General features: G+C 37.7%; 1 protein-coding gene across 1 annotated transcript in view; it reads right to left on the reverse strand.

The window, feature by feature from the left end:
* FAM135B (family with sequence similarity 135 member B) overlaps positions 1–16069 on the reverse strand; it is a 122912-nt gene that overhangs the window by 64186 nt on the left and 42657 nt on the right. Inside the window, exon 3 of the mRNA XM_085221732.1 lies at positions 2150–2289. Within this exon, the coding sequence (XP_085077858.1) occupies positions 2150–2289 (140 nt within the window). The remainder of the gene's footprint in view (positions 1–2149; positions 2290–16069) is intronic.

Genomic DNA, 16069 nt, shown 5'->3' on the forward strand with positions numbered 1-16069 from the left:
TAAGTGATGAATAGAATTTACTGACCTATACGTAGTTCCACAAAGCTACACTGCAAGAATTGCATCAGACGTATCAGATTATGTGACAAACATGCAATACTATGCAATACTGTCTCTCAGCAGTAGTTGCAAATATAATAGAATCATAGAATCAAAGAATCACCAAGAGTCTTCTGAGCATGGTGCCCTATTAAGCAGCACTCTTTGCTTCCTCCCACATTTATACTGAATTTTTACAATCCTGAAGGATAAAATAACACAGCATAAATCAGAGGCCTAGGAGCATTAAGAAGTGAATTTTGCTAACCACCTAAGGCAGAAAGTTTTACAAACCCTTACTTTTTTGCATTTGATTCTTTAGAATATCTTCAGCAGCTCATCTGGGGCCAAGAAACCTGTTAATCATCATATTCTACACACTTGAAAAGTCAGAACAGTCATCATACAGAGATAAGGGACTTTTCTCTTTATAAAATCTCTCTGTACAAACATAGAATTGGGCAGTTATCTTTTTCCCAGGGGGCCTCCTCTATAAAGGTGAGTGTGATGGACATCAGACAGAAGAGTCAGGATGAGTTTTAACTGTGAGGAATCTTGTGGGATTATTTCTTCAATTTTGTGAGGTCCACAGCTCTTCTGAATATTAATACAAACATCATCAGAAATCATCGCCGCTTAACAGAGTGGAAACTGCTGTAATTTGAGGGGTGGGATGCTTAATCAGAGATGTTCCACTGTGGAAGGATAAAATTATCATTCAGTTAAAATGTTGGAACATTTTTCTAATGAATATTAATACATTTAATATTTTTTCTTGTAAGCATTCAAACAACAATTCAAGGGGGGAATGAATTGATCACAACTTATGATAAAATAAAAAGAAAAGTGAGAAGGAAATGGAATATGAGAAATAAGTTTAAATTAGTTTCTTTACCCATTTTAATTTAGCTCTCTATATAATCCAAGTACATATGGGTTGGAATCAGTGCAAATAGAAATTTTAAATATCTTTATGTTCAAAGTTATAGAATAAAGGTCCGTTGAGCATCTCTGGCCCAATGCACAGCACACGATTCATGCTGGCTGTTCAACTAATAGGTTCTATTTTTGACAGCAAGCTGATCTGACAAAAAACAACTGATGTCATTTGTCTCTCATTATCACTGACAGAAGATCCTAATGCCATATACTCCGTACCAGTCGTTGTGTAGGCAAAGCACAGAAATGGCACATTGGGCCGCAATCAATTGTCATGCTCAAATGAATCTTTCTCCTCCTTCTGTGTAAAATTCTGGAAAAATTGTACTCCCTGTACTCTAGCATTACTCCTGTCTTGTAACTCTAAGATACAGGGAAAAGCACTGGGAGACATTGGTTTCTGATCAATAAGAGGGAGTCAGATATCCCTCACAGGATGAGTTTTTTAGATTATGTACTTCATTTGCGTGGGTTCTTGGCTTGAGGGAGTTGACACAACGGGAAGGCAATAGAGACAGTAAGCTGTAGCAACATACATTCCTGCTGTCTGGAACAGTGATAAGAAAAGCTAAGAGAACTTTGATGGAAAGGGACTGAGCAACTTGGTCACAATATTGTTGCTACTGGGAAAAACAACACAAGGAAAGAGGAGAAGATAATAGTGATATATGATAAGGGGAGAAGCAAGATGCAGAAGACTTTGTCAGGTGAGATTGATCTATGCAGACGTAGAATGGGTGATCTAGTGCACAAATGACAAATTATAGTTGACACGCTTGAGTTTGAGTTTCTGATTCACTGACACACTGCAGGATATCAACATATTCCACTGGAAAGCCATGGTGTAGACATATTTGATAACAGGCACAGAGCCCAGGTTCTATCTGTCCTAATATAGATGTTAACAGCGTAGGCACTTGCATCTAAACAAATTATCCCAAGCACCTTCATCAGCACATGTATATGATAAGTACAGGATCTCCTAATGCAGATGCTGACAGTAGGTCAGATAACTCATGTACTCACCTCCATCACTAATACTGAGACCTGTGACAGCATATTGATTCCATGGTAATATCTCAAGTGGAGGCATTTATACGATGGACACTTAAAGTCAGGTATGAGGAATCCCAACCCTCCTGTATTTTATGAACATCCCAAGACAACTCACCCTTTCACCATCCAGAAGCAGATGTACTCTGAAGTTCATCGATTCATTAAGAATGATCTCTTCGTTCCTGTACAAAATCTGAAATATTCTGCTGTAAACGTTGTTTTCATGCACACAGGCTGAGCAAAGGCTGGAATCACCTGCACAAAACACAAACAGACTGCTGGTGTGATTTCTGCAGGGAGACTATTTTCTCTCCTATGCTTTTACTTCATGATTATTTAGGCCAGTTTTATTATAACTCGTGATTAAACACTTGCATTCTCAATAATTAATGTTAATGAAGCAGGTTGTTGCAGGTTTCCAACCACAGTATTCAAAGTAAAAAAATGTTAAACAGAACAAGGAAGGTTTGATTTCAAAGTGAGAATAGCTAAACCAGCAGTTACCCTAACTTTATTTCTAATGAAACCTAAAGCATCACATGTTCCCCGGGGAATCTTCAGAAGCATGAGCTATGGATGCTCACCTGAAATACTTCAACTTTTGTCTACAGTGAGCATGTTTCAGAAAAGGGAACTTTCTTGTTACCTCTGGTGCTTCTAGAAGTCACTAACTGGGAGGGAAAACAACAGCTAATAGCACATTTCAAATGAGGAACCCCAAAGTGCAGAGGCACCTTGGTTGAAATTATAGAAGAATAGAAGTACATTTTATTCAAGTAGATGAAAGCCCTGTGCAATCCTACAGGCCATTGGCCCATGTGAGAGATGCCAAGTTGGCCCACACAAAACAGACTGAATAAAGGAAATCGAGAACCACAAGCCTAAGCTTCTTCCCATTGTTTTCAGACAAAGTTTTCACCTGTGTGCTGTTATGTCACAGGAGAACAAATAACTTTCACAAATACACAGGTAGAATTAGCCTTTCCTAACTTTGAATTCTTCCACTATATGCAGTTTTCTCTGGCTACAGAAGAACCTGTGGGTTTTAAGACAACACTATGACTACAGAGGAACCCATGGGTTTTAAGACACTAGTGATATGACAAAAAAGGATGAAATATTTATAATGAGAAAAATTCAAATTTTTACCTGAAGTCCACTGTCTCTTAATTCTTTTTTCACTGACAAGTACAGAGCATGACTTGCTTAGCTTTCAAAACTACACTGAAAGCAACAGCATTTGCCATGATGAGTTCCATCCACAGGAGTTTGTGATATCTGTGTGCTTACCTAATGAGTAGCTGAGCACCAGAGTGAGATTCTTTCCAATTCAGTCTTGGCAGTTAACCTGAATCACTTGTTAATGCTACTTCCATTGACACTGAGCAACTAATTGCAAAATTTACTTTTAGTCACTTCCATCGTTTTACAGCTTTCAGTGCTGGATGAACCTGAGCTTTTGAAATTTAATTCTTTAGTGAGTGGTAATTTGTAACTCTCCTGACGAGATGTGTTTAAAAAAGGTGTACCAGAATCAGTACCTCAGAGAGAGACAGATCTTGTCAGGAAGCCAGAAAGCACACGCTTTTTAAAAAGAATAAAAGTATCTCAGAAAGTAACTTTTGGACATTTGGGTCTGCAGAATTGTTTTGAGCCCATGGTCTGGGATAGGATAAAAGTCTAGGTCAAAAAGGCTTAGGGACCGCTGGTTTGTCAGGAGTTTCAAATCAGGATTGGTCAGTTCTTCCTTGCTAAAGCTACTGCTTTGCTTCATGTGCAAATATCATACATAATTTGCAATCAGAAGATGTTGAATTGATACTGACAAAGCACTAAAAATTTCCAAGGGTAAAGTTTGTTTAAAGTGAAAAAAATCAAAAAGAAGAGTTTAAAAAAGAAAGGAAGGAAGGAAGGAAGGAAGGAAGGAAGGAAGGAAGGAAGGAAGGAAGGAAGGAAGGAAGGAAGGAAGGAAGGAAGGAAGGAAAAGAGTACTAAATGTCACAACAGATAAGTGAATGGAGCCTTGACATTATAATCAATTGAATCAATTGTAATAATTAGGTTTTGTGATGCCTGTCTGCTGGAACTGGAATACTGCAGACAAAGAAGTACCTTCTAAAAATAAATAAATAAATAAATAAATAAATAAATAAATAAATAAATAAGTTAATGAAAAGGGTCAGTGGGAAAGAGTTCATTAAAAAGCAATAAGACTTCTGCTAATCAATTAGCAGGACCACGGGGATGTCAACCCAAACTAAATTAAAATCATTTTCCTATTAATGACTTTCACCAAGAACACCCGTGTGACAAAGTGTTTCACCTTGCTATTGCCTTCCCATCATATATCCTTCCAAGCACTTCTGCTTTAGTCCAAGCAGCCTAGAGAAATATACATTTATTTCCTAGTGTTACACCCATTAGGCTAGAACATTTCAGCCTGATTAGTCCTTCAAAGCATGCAGTCATATTTATTTTAATTTAAACCTCATCATATTAGAGACACTGAAAAAATCATATTAGGGTTATAATGCATTCTTATTCCTATCTGGCAGACAAAGGGAGCTTTATGTTATTTGATTTGGATATTGATATACCGCTACTCTTCTGAGATGGAAAGTTTAATGTCATTTACTTTTCAAATGCACTTCTGCACAGACCACTGCTAGTGTGTAATTGCTTTAGGAGCCAGAGTTGCAAGGTGGCATAAAGAGTCATTTCTCTTGTTGGGAAGGTAAAAATCAAAGACATGCAGATAAAATACAGTGCCAAAAATTGCTTAGTTTAAGAACAGATCTATATGGGTCACTCCAAAAGTAATGCCTTCAATTTATTTTCATGGAAACTCCTACACATAAAAAGAGAATTACACTGTTCGATAGACGAAATTCTCTGCTACAAAACATGATTTTTTCATCAGTCACCACCACTCTATCCAACTATCTATTTTCACCAGCAATGAATGAGAGCCAACATGCTGTGCTTGCAAAAATCTGCATTTAGTGGAGGTTGCCTATTGTCACCACTGCTGAAACACACTACCCACCACCTCACTGTACTCGCATGCAGTTTTTGATCTTCAATGTTCAGCAAACATTAATGAATGGCAGTGTATACCTGGCTGCATGACCATACTCAAGCTTTTTTCACTCATAAGAAGTGGTACCAAGCCAGACAGACATGTCTGTAGTCTACTCCATAAAAACACCACCATCATCCCAGTAATTTTTGCAGATTTCTCCTTGTTCTCGGGAAGCTTCCTGACAGTTACGTTGTCCTAAATGCACAAACTTGTCAGCTAACAGACACAGTAGCAAGAAGGCTGGCATTTACCATGGCTGACATCCATCAGAGACCTGATAGTACCTTTGTTGGATCAGATGACCCTTCAAACTCAAACTACTCTATGATAATCCTATGATGATGGTTGCTAGAAGAAGACACAGGAGAGGTGAGCCACGAAGATGATCAGTGGACTGGAGCACCTCCCCTATGAAGACAGGCTGAGGGAGCTGGGCTTGTTCAGCCTGGAGAAAAGAAGGCTGCGGGGTGACCTCATTGCAGCCTTCCAGTACCTAAAGACTGGAGGGGTCTTTACAAAGAGGAGGGGAATCAAATCTTTGAAAGATTCAATAACTGCAGGACAAGGGGAAATGGTTGAAGGAGGGAAGATTTAGGTTGGATGTCAGGGGGAAGTTCTTCACAGAGAGAGTGGTGAGGTGCTGGAACAGGCTGCCCAGAGAGGTTGTGGATGACCCGTCCCTGGAGGTTTTCAAGGCCAGACTGGATGGGACCCTGGGCAGCCTGGTCTGGTATTAAATGTGGAGGTTGGTGGCCCTGCATGTGGCAGGGGAGTTGGAGCTTCATGATCCTTAAGGTCCCATCCAATGCTGGCCATTCTGTGAGTCTGTGATTCTGTGACATAGCAGATATACACATGCGCACATACACCCCTCTCCATCCTCTAGCACAAAGCATAAGGTGGTGGGAGAGAAACTTGAAGCTCTCCCAAACCCCTTTCTAGCAAAACCTCACGTACCCATGCAGCTCTGAGTTATGTCTGCACTGCTCACAGGCCATGTGCTCTCCAAGGAGGTATGTGGAAACTGCTGGAAGCTCTCAATCCCTGGTGAGAGCTTGAGTTAAGACCATATTGACCTGTGTTTAGCTCCTTATTCCACAGTTTCAAATACCTAAGTTTTGGTAAATTCAACAAGGAAAGACTAACCTTGCAGTAATTAGCTTTTGCTCAGTAAATTTTCTTGTCAGGAGGTGTATTTGTGACACCTGCTATGTCCCTTAAACCACCAGGAATCCTGTTTCCCGCATCTTTTTCCTAAATGGCTTTTTCTTTACTGCTTCTCTTCTTTGGGTGAAATTAGCCTTCAAAATATCTGCAAAGTGAAACAGCTAAGTAACAAATTGAGGTTTTAACTTCAGCCAAACTTAGTGAGAATAGAAACTACACTGTTCTGAGGACCATCACCAGGAGAAAGGAATTTGAATAGGGAGCTGTCTGTGGCAGATGTGAAAAAGCTCCTAGAAAATAAATTTTCCATAATATCTCAGAATACATAGAGATGAGTTGGATGGGAAAGTAGGAGTTAGTAATTAATTAGCAGTGGATAAGCAAACCTGTTTAACATCCTCAGGAAAGAGCACTAGGACCTGAAGAACATCTGAAGACAGTGTTGTTCAAATTTGAACAGCTCCTTTGACCTTTCTAAGACCCCAGTACACAAAGCAGATAGAATATGTCTCCTCTTAGACTTCACTGGCCAGTTATCCCTAGTGTCCTCTCCAGCTTTATCAGTTTCTTCTTTTTCAACTCTGAGCCTTTTTAACCCCCTACTTCTACTACTTTGCCTCTTATTATGCGTCAGCTATCTCCTTTCTTACCTTCTGTACTTTAATCGTTGTGTACTCACTCTTTTTTATTTTTATTTTTATTTTTTTTTTTGTTTGTTTGTTTTTAATGTCTATGAAAATGGCTTGAGAAGGTTCAATAACATTTCACCTTGGCAAATTCAACTGATAATGACACTTGCATATCTCAACCTCTGATTTCTGTCAAGGAGGGACTCTGAACTGGCAATATCTTACTGTAGTGGAGACTTGATGAATGATCCCTCAGAGCCACTGAAGTCATGAGGATCCTTGCTGTTTGCTAGCAATAGGATTGGACAGTTCTTAAGCTCTGTGCAATCTGCTTGGCATATAAGCCATTAGGATGCTCCAATATCATCAGCTAAATTATTTCCATAATTGCATTTTCAATTTTGCTTCCTCCTGCTATTCCTTCCTGCTGAAGGAAACTGGAATAAATGTTAAGCAACAGTCCTTTTCAAGGACAGTAGGCATCCCTGCCTGAGACCCAGACTTGCCTGGGAACTTTAGTATAAGGAGACCTTTGAGAAATGATGGAGCTGTGTTTCTTTTTATTTCATCAGGGCTTACAAACAAACAACTGTCTAACACAGTCCCTAACCCAAATTTTCACATTAGATGATAACATAGCCATGGGTGAACGGCAATATATTTTAGAGAATTTCTAAAGAAAAATCAACCATTAGAAAGGAAGAGGTACTCAGCTGTAGTGCTACAGAGACCATGCACAAGTAGAATGGCTATCGCTACATCACTTTGCTTTACTTTCTGGTCCCACTGGGTACCAGAGGAATGAAGAAAGCCTTGGTATTAGAACCTTGGCTTATTCTTTTTTTTACTTTGTTACTAACTTTAAATAATGTCAGATTACACTACCAGGAGAACAAGGCATAAGTGAAACATGAAAATCATAGGACCATAAAATCACAGAATGTCTTAGGTTGAAAGGAATATTAAGTACTATCCAGTTCCAACTCCCCTGCCATGGACAGGGCTGTCACCCACCAGCTCAGGCTGCCCAGGGTCTCACCCAACACAGCCTTGAACACCTCCAGGGATGGGGCATCCACAGCTTCTCTGGGCAAATTGTACCAGTGCCTCACCACCCTCTGAGTAAAGAAAAAGCAGTATGAATAAGAGAAAATATATTAAAATCTCCTGCAAAGCTTATTTTCCCACATACAATTTTTCTATTAATCTTGTAGAACATGTCAGCTGTAGCTTTACTGAAAACTATAGAGGGAAAACACCATACTTATAACTTTCCATTACCTCCACTTTTAGTACACTTCATCCCGGGGTCTGACAAAGAAAGATCAGAAAGAAGACTCACCCTGACCTTTATTCTCACTTTTATTCACTAGCCCAGAGAAGCAAGACAAATTAGTAATTTTTCAAAATAAGGAAGTAGGAAATGTGATGACTTGGTCCCAGCTCTCTGCTGCTGGAGAGATTACATCACTTTCTATTCCCTAAGCAGGGCAGAAAACAAAGTCATATTTGTTATTCTAAATATAAAATCACAGCTCCAGGGAATATCAGTATGACAGCCTTTTTGAAAGTCTACTTCAGGTTTACATTCTGCCTTCTCCAGAATTCTATCTCTGCTCTTTATTGAGTTTTGTGTTTGAGGTCTAAAAAAGAACAGAAAGTGATTACAGCGACAGGAAAAAATCCATATGGAAAAGTAATCTAACTTCAAATCTATCCTCTTTAATGCCTTTACATCCATAGCAGTGGAAACAAGGTAATTACTAGAAAAATCCTAAATCTTTCTTGCCATCTGAGGAAAGTATTATTACACTGCTGCTCAAATAAATGGAAATTTAGAGTTCTGCTAAGTTTTGATTTAATGAAAGATATACTCTTCAATAACATGGGCAAACCAAGGTGCTGTAGTTGTAAACAGAGCTTTACCACGAACATTTCATTATGAATAACAGCACAGAGTGAAGCATTTATATCTCAGATTAATTCAGACTCAAGAAACGTATCATAGTCTATATGTTTGAGTTCCCACACAAGTAAATGTCACATCCCTTCAAATACAGTTTCATTCTCCTGGTCGCTCGTGCACAGATAGATGAAGGGCATTGCAACACACTCACTTGAGAAAGAGCTCTGAGCACTTCAATACCTTCCTACCCACAGGCCTTATGTTACTACCTACGCAGACAAGCTGTGTCACCGGTTCCTGTGATCTTTCCTAATCTTCTTGAGTAGAAAGTCATCTGTTGGAGCATCACAGAGGAAGGCAGTGTAAAATGAGCTCACTGCCCTTGCCCTGAAGCAAATTAGAAACAGTCAGTCTTCTCACACAGCTCAATGGCGAGGATGGGTCACTGAGGGGTACACATAGCAACGTCATTAAAATCTCAGTCTGGACTACCTGTATCCCACCTGCATGTAATTTGAATTATTTCTACGGCATGTATCTTCCCAGTTAGTACTGTCATAAACATAACCCCAGTATGTCTACTGATTGACTACCTTTTCCTGTCCAGACACACTGTTCTTCTGATCTTTGGCATACAAAATTCCCACTAATATCCCTAATCAGAAGAGAGATGTTTCTTGTTTAGAGTTCCTACAAAATACATATGTATTTACTAAGTTCCTGTGTCATGTAATTTATTTTACTGTTGCCAAATTTCTTAAACACTTGTAGGCCATGCTAATTTTTCTATTTTTAGTGAAATTTAAGACATGTGGACATTCCTTGAATGAACAGTATGCTATCTTGCCAGAACCTATGCTCTTCACTGTAAAACATAACCAAAGATCAGAAAGCCTTGTGCAAATAGCAGTGTTTATCTAACTTGCTTTTTTCCCTTTACCATCTGTTGGAACCATATGTCTTCTTAAATAAGAGATAATTATAGGTCTCCACCACAACTAATCAAATAGTGCAAACTGTGGTAAACTTCAGCTGGAAATTTCATTTATTCTATATGAAAATTCCTCCTAAAACAGACATTGAGGTAGTGAGCTTACTCTGTTTCTCTGCTCTTGGTATACTGTAGTTGTAGTTGAGGCACAAGTTTGTGTTAAGGTATGAGATAAATTCAGAACAATAAGCATCAAAGAAGAGTTCACACAAAGTACATTAGCAATAGAGACCTTGGGACTGAGAGTGACTGTCTAATGAATATCCATTGCTATGCACTCTACCAGAGCTCCAAATGTTCTGAGTTTTCCTTCACTGTCCCTGTGCTGTTCCACATAATCAAAGTAAGAAAAGAAATACCCTTGTCACAAACATATATGATTTTTAGAACTGAGAAACCTGGGAAAAGAAGGATCTAATACTAAAATTAAATTTTGGAAGAGAGATTCCAGACTATTTAGAGTACAGTAAATCTCTTAATAAGCTTAAAAAAGACAAGACTTCATTTTAATGTCCAATGGGTATTTGCATAAATGTCTACTTGTATAAATGTGCATTAACACCATTCAATCAAATGTTTTATAACTGCCTCCAGTGCTAGTGTCACTTTGCATTGCTGTGCAATGAGAAAGGATAAAATGAAGGATAAAAATGAATTCAGTCCTAAATATGGAGAACAAATTGCTGAAGTGCCTTTAAGATAACCCAAACGCTAGGTATGTGTTTCAGCATCACAGGAATACAGAAATTTCAGAATGTCATGCCGACCTTCTAGTCAATTTAGTACTATTCTGGCAGAAATTAAGATTTTCTGAAAAGAAAGGCAAATGAAAGTAGTAGTATGTTTTGAGTTACTTAATTTCAATCATCAGTTAGGTAGCTGCTTTCCATTAAAAATTTCACAAACTCTTTGTGTGAATTAGTGGTGCACAAAAGGAGAATGCCCTGACAAGAAGGTTAAAGCATGTTGTTTGAGATCAGAGCAAGAAAAAAAAAAGGGAGGGGAGGAAAACATCTCCATTTTTCTCACCACAAATATTTATAGATTCAGATATGTCAGAGCTGAAATACAAAAAAAAAAAAAAAAAAAAAAAAAAAAGCCCAAACCTAACCAAAAATCAATCCTGACTGTAAGTCTGTAAGTACTTTACAGACATAGCAAGCATAGGACCTACTAATTACTCTCCCAGTGCTCACATAGCATAATTGGCATCATCTCATCAACATCAGTAACTGAATCAGAAAAATCCTGAACTAAAATTACAGCCTTTACAGCAAACTAGAGATTCGAGGTTTCCCAGCTGGGGATATATTAGTTTCTGAGAAATTTAGAGTTTCTGGACTCAGAGGATAAATTACTGTGAATTAAATAAGCAAAAATTTTTTTTTCTGACAATCAAAAATATTACAGTAAGTTTAATTATAAGATGTGAAAGGTAGTCTCTAAGATTCCACCATAAAACAAAAAGACTGAGGATCTAGCAGAAAGGACTTCAGACTCTCAGTGGAAGGATTAATCAGAAACTCCTAATTTTCTTCTGTATGGTTTGTATCTTTTAGCAGATATTTTAATTTCTAATCAGCTGAGGCATAAGAATGCTCCTCTCCTAGGTCAGCCAGCTCTTGTATGATTAGTGATTTAATTGCTGAACTCTCTATACAGCTCAGCACAAATATGCAATAAAATTATTTTTTCTTACTCACTTACTTCTCCAATTAGATTCCATCAACCTCTGCCATTCCGTCAGTAAATTTTTTGCTTTTTAATTATGCACATTATTTTCAATTGAAATCCTGCAGCTTCATCTGGATCACACATGCACATAAATCAGCAAGAGACCTATCATACTTTGTCAATGCATGTCAGGCACAAGCCATTTGGCTTTCTGTCTGGGATTTCATTAAACTGCATTAATGTTCTCTTTCTCAGTGATGTGCCAAGAGTATCATTAGTTTTTCTTCCTTGGATTGATGTCTGGTAAGGCTATTCATTGCCTTCAGTCTGAATTAAGGGTCATTCAAGAAAAGGAACTCTTACCATTTTCTGAACAGACTGTCTTTTTGTTTGACACAAACGTTGTGTACATCTCATGGTTCTGCAGTAAGCTCTTAAGACAACTTAGCACTATAAGACTAGAGGATCATAAGTCTATTCCTCCTAGCCTTCCTCAACAAAATCCATTTAAGATACTGTGACTGAAATGGGCCGCATCTTGTCTCTCCAAAAAATCTCACGTAAGCACCCTGAGACAAAAGGGTTTAATTGCATTTAAAAATAAAGATTACCAAATTTTTACTTCCACCATCTTATAATCACTTGCACAAAAATATGGTGAATCAAAAGATGATCCCGAGAATCAATGGTAGAGCTGGAAATGAACTCTAATTCAGTGTAAAGAAAGGTCTCTATTTACCATCAAACAGAAACATGCTCTGAAATGGCAACACTAACACTGTGCAGCACGTGAGATGCCCAGTGCTATCATTGTCCCCTTGAGAGATACTGGGCAAATCATGAAGCTTCTCTGTGGCTCATTTTCCCACAGGTTAATTATTTCTTCACTTTGTATTTCACTTAAAGTCTGCAGCTGCTATTTTTAGCCCTGAGTTTTATTACAACGCTTATCACAGACTATCAGTCTCTGTATCTAAGTTAGCTATGAAACACCTACTGAACCTAGGATGGAAGCCTTTGATTATCTTCACAATACATAAATTGTGCAGATATTTCCCTCGATATAATTTTGCAAGTGACAATCATTTACACTTTTCCTATTAGCTTTATAACATTTCGAATCTCTTCCTTCATCATGTAAACTGATTCATCAACACTCCTAATGATTTTGAGATCAACAATCCCAAGTGTAGTCCACAGGACAAATATGCATCTCTGACTTAAGCTGAATTTCAGGCTCTTAGATCTCCAAATCTACACAGTTGTCTGCTGGAAAAATTGTCACTCCTTGCAAAGTTCAAGGAAGAAAACATCAGAACTGTGCTGCTGCAGTTTACAGTTTCTTTCCTAGTTTTTAACCTCTTTCCTAAAGAATAAGACAATAAGAAGTAAATATTCAACTGATGCAACTTTGGAAACAGCCTATCATTTCTGATATTACATTGAATGAAGAAAATGAACACATAATTATATTGCTCCTCTGGATTTCAGTGGCAGGAAAGCCTAAGAGAAGAACAAATATTGGAGATCCCAAGTGACAAATACCCTAGAGTAATCAGAAAAGCAAGCCAATCTATAAAGTAGGGTAAGAGGAAACAAGAGTCATAGAAACAAACTCCATTCCCTTTTCAGTGCCTTTATAATTGCTGTAAGCCAACAGAATGCTGGTTTACCATTACTCCAGGAACAGTAATTTAGGTTGAGATTGTTCAAAAAATGTGAAAAAAAGAGAAAAAAAGTACTGTTCATTTTGCATTAAGTCTTCTGCATATGTCCATGTCCTTTTAAGGATGGTTGCCCATTGAAAAAGAAGGCTATGGGAAATCATAAGAAAGCCTGTGGATATGAATTACAGGAAAACAAACAAACAAACAAAAAAACAGCCTAAGAGTTAACTTGTTCTTATTTATAATTAATAGAGGGAATTTAAAGACTTGATGGGAACTTTTCACACAGGCAAGAATGAAAAACCGAGGGGAAACTGGAAAATATCCAGTATAGGCTTGGCAAGAACCTTTGGCAGAAATTTTAAAAGCCTTCATAAATTAAAATGAAGGAGAAAAAAAAAGAAAAGAAAAGAAAATGAAACGGAAGGAAGGAAGACTTGGAAATCTATAGGTTTTCTCATGACTAAATCATCATTGCATAAGAAACACCTCAGTGCATGAGCTTTCCTGGAAAATACGTGGAAAATTTAACTGGACAACTAACTGCTTCCTTAGCATATATCTGAGAGATTCATACACACAACTTCACTTTACTTTTTACATCTCTATTGAGATATATGGTATTCATATGCACCTTTATCAGCTAATACAGACTTCAATGGTATTTGATGCCAGAGAATTTCAGTCTTACTGTCTCAACAAAAAATTTCCTTTGATGACACTTAAGTTTGTGTTATTTCAGTATCTCCAGATACTTTTCTATTCTCTTTCTGTCTGAAATTCAGTAGTCAAGCTCAGAATTTGTTTACATGGTTTATAAGACAAGTTCCAGAATCATCAGCTGGAAGAGTTCAGCAGTTGAAGATACTCAGAACTGCAGTTTATCCATAGATCACAACAACCATTTCAATGCATTAGTTAATATTTTGCTGTTATAGATTGTCTGGCCAAACCCTACAACTGTTATTTAGTGTTTTTTTTGTTCCTGTTGTTGTTTGTTTTATTACACTGCTCTTTCTGTGTTAACTCTTGCTATATTCTTCTGTGCACCGAAGACAGGTTCTTTTTTTCTACACTGCCTAACATTTCTGTCAGAAATTGTGGATGTAACTTTTTTCACAGAGCTCTTTCAAGATTTCCATCCCATTGCCAATCTATCAGTTTGTGAATCAATCTCTCTTCTCACAATGGTCAGGACTGATTAGTCTTTGGAAGAAGTTGGAAGTAGGAGGTACTATGAAAGCTCTTACAAGGTAGTAGAAGACATGCACAGCTGACTGGTGTTTAATTTGGGGAGATTGTGCTTCTCCTTTATTTATTACAAAAAAAAAAAAAGATAACAAGGAAAAAATAAAACCATAATGCAAATATTAATTCAGTTCAAGTGACCTCAGCACTGAACTTGAAACAAGAAACACCTTTAAACCTTCCAGTTTAATCAGACTTTTTCTGTAGTACTGAGTAAATTACATGTGATTGGAATAAAATCTTGGCCACATATTCAAAAGGCTGAATCATTAGTACAAATGCCACCATCACAAACCCTTCTATTTCCAAAAGTAGAAAAATTTAAAGGAGCCTCATTCTCTGAAACACTTTTCAGAACTTTCTGAAGACAGACATGTAAACAATTCAGAATTTTGGGAAAATAGTCAACTAAGTAAAGTAGCAACAACAGGCTCTGATTTTTTTCTTAGATGCAACTGAAGTTCTGAAGAAGAAAAGGTCAAGAAGGTGCCTTGCAAAAATGACTTCTGCACAAATGCTAAATCAGCCAAAACTGGGGCTGAGCAGTTTATTGAATCTTTTTTTCAACAATCAAGTAAAGAATTTAAAGGACAATAATATCTACACCTAGTAAATATTTATTTAGTATCATTTTGCCACTTTCTTAATTTCTACATTTTCCTTGCTGACACTACTCAAACTCAAAAAGCCCTAGGATGGCACTGGATGCTTTTTTTCCAGAAATACTGCTTCAGTAAAAAAATATAGGTCTACAAGTTTCAAGCACAATTTCTAAAGCTGGGTCAGCACCTCTGAAGACTGCTCATATTAGGACGGCATCTCTTCATTCAGCACAGCTGTGCTATTCCTGTTTCAAGAACACTGTCATATCATTTCCTAGAGGGTCATTTCTGGAAACTCTTAAAATACATGAAGAAAAAAAAAAAGATCACTTTTAACTCAAACCTGCAAGCTTTAAAGAGTAATCCCAACTGTAGAACAATTCTTCTTTGCTACAATCCACTGAAACATTTCATACAGCTCCCTGTACTACTAAACTTTTTTTCTTCAAGCTGTTTCCTTTTGGTAGTGGCCATATACTGAGGTCTGACTTGTACTCGGATTGTCACTAAACTTTTAACAAGAAGCCCCTGCTAAGCCAGAGTAAAAGTGAAGATACTTTGCTTATTTTATCCAGTCATATCTGCTGCTCATCCTTTAAATTTCAGGGTTTTTTTTTCCACTTTCTCATTTTTTAATCTTTTAAATTAAGGATAATTGCTCTAGTCCCCTTGGCCTATGTTGGACTATATTTGGAGAGATTGAAGTAATACTAAAAACAAAGGCACCTGGGGCAAAAGAAAATAAGGTTTTCAGTGGATTGTAAAATGTGTGGACCCTATGACTGATTCTCATAGAGACACTGGTCCTTCTTGAATTATTTGAAACATGAGATGGCATTTAATAATTCCTTGTTTTCACAAGTTCACCACTAAAACACTGCTAACCCCCTCCTCTAGTGATGGGTCAGAAAAGGGGTTCAAGAAAGGCAGGAGGTTCTTCAGATGCAGAGCAGAAGTTCCCTGTAGCCCAGGAGAGGCCCATGGGCACTACATGAAGCAGTTCTCCACATGCAGCAATGGAGGATCCCATGGTCAGCGCTGGATGAGGCCTGGGGGAGCTGCAGTCCAT

This window comes from Meleagris gallopavo, chromosome 3 (genome assembly GCF_905368555.1).
Source record: "Meleagris gallopavo chromosome 3, MGAL_WU_HG_1.1, whole genome shotgun sequence".
Lineage (NCBI taxonomy): Eukaryota > Metazoa > Chordata > Aves > Galliformes > Phasianidae > Meleagris > Meleagris gallopavo.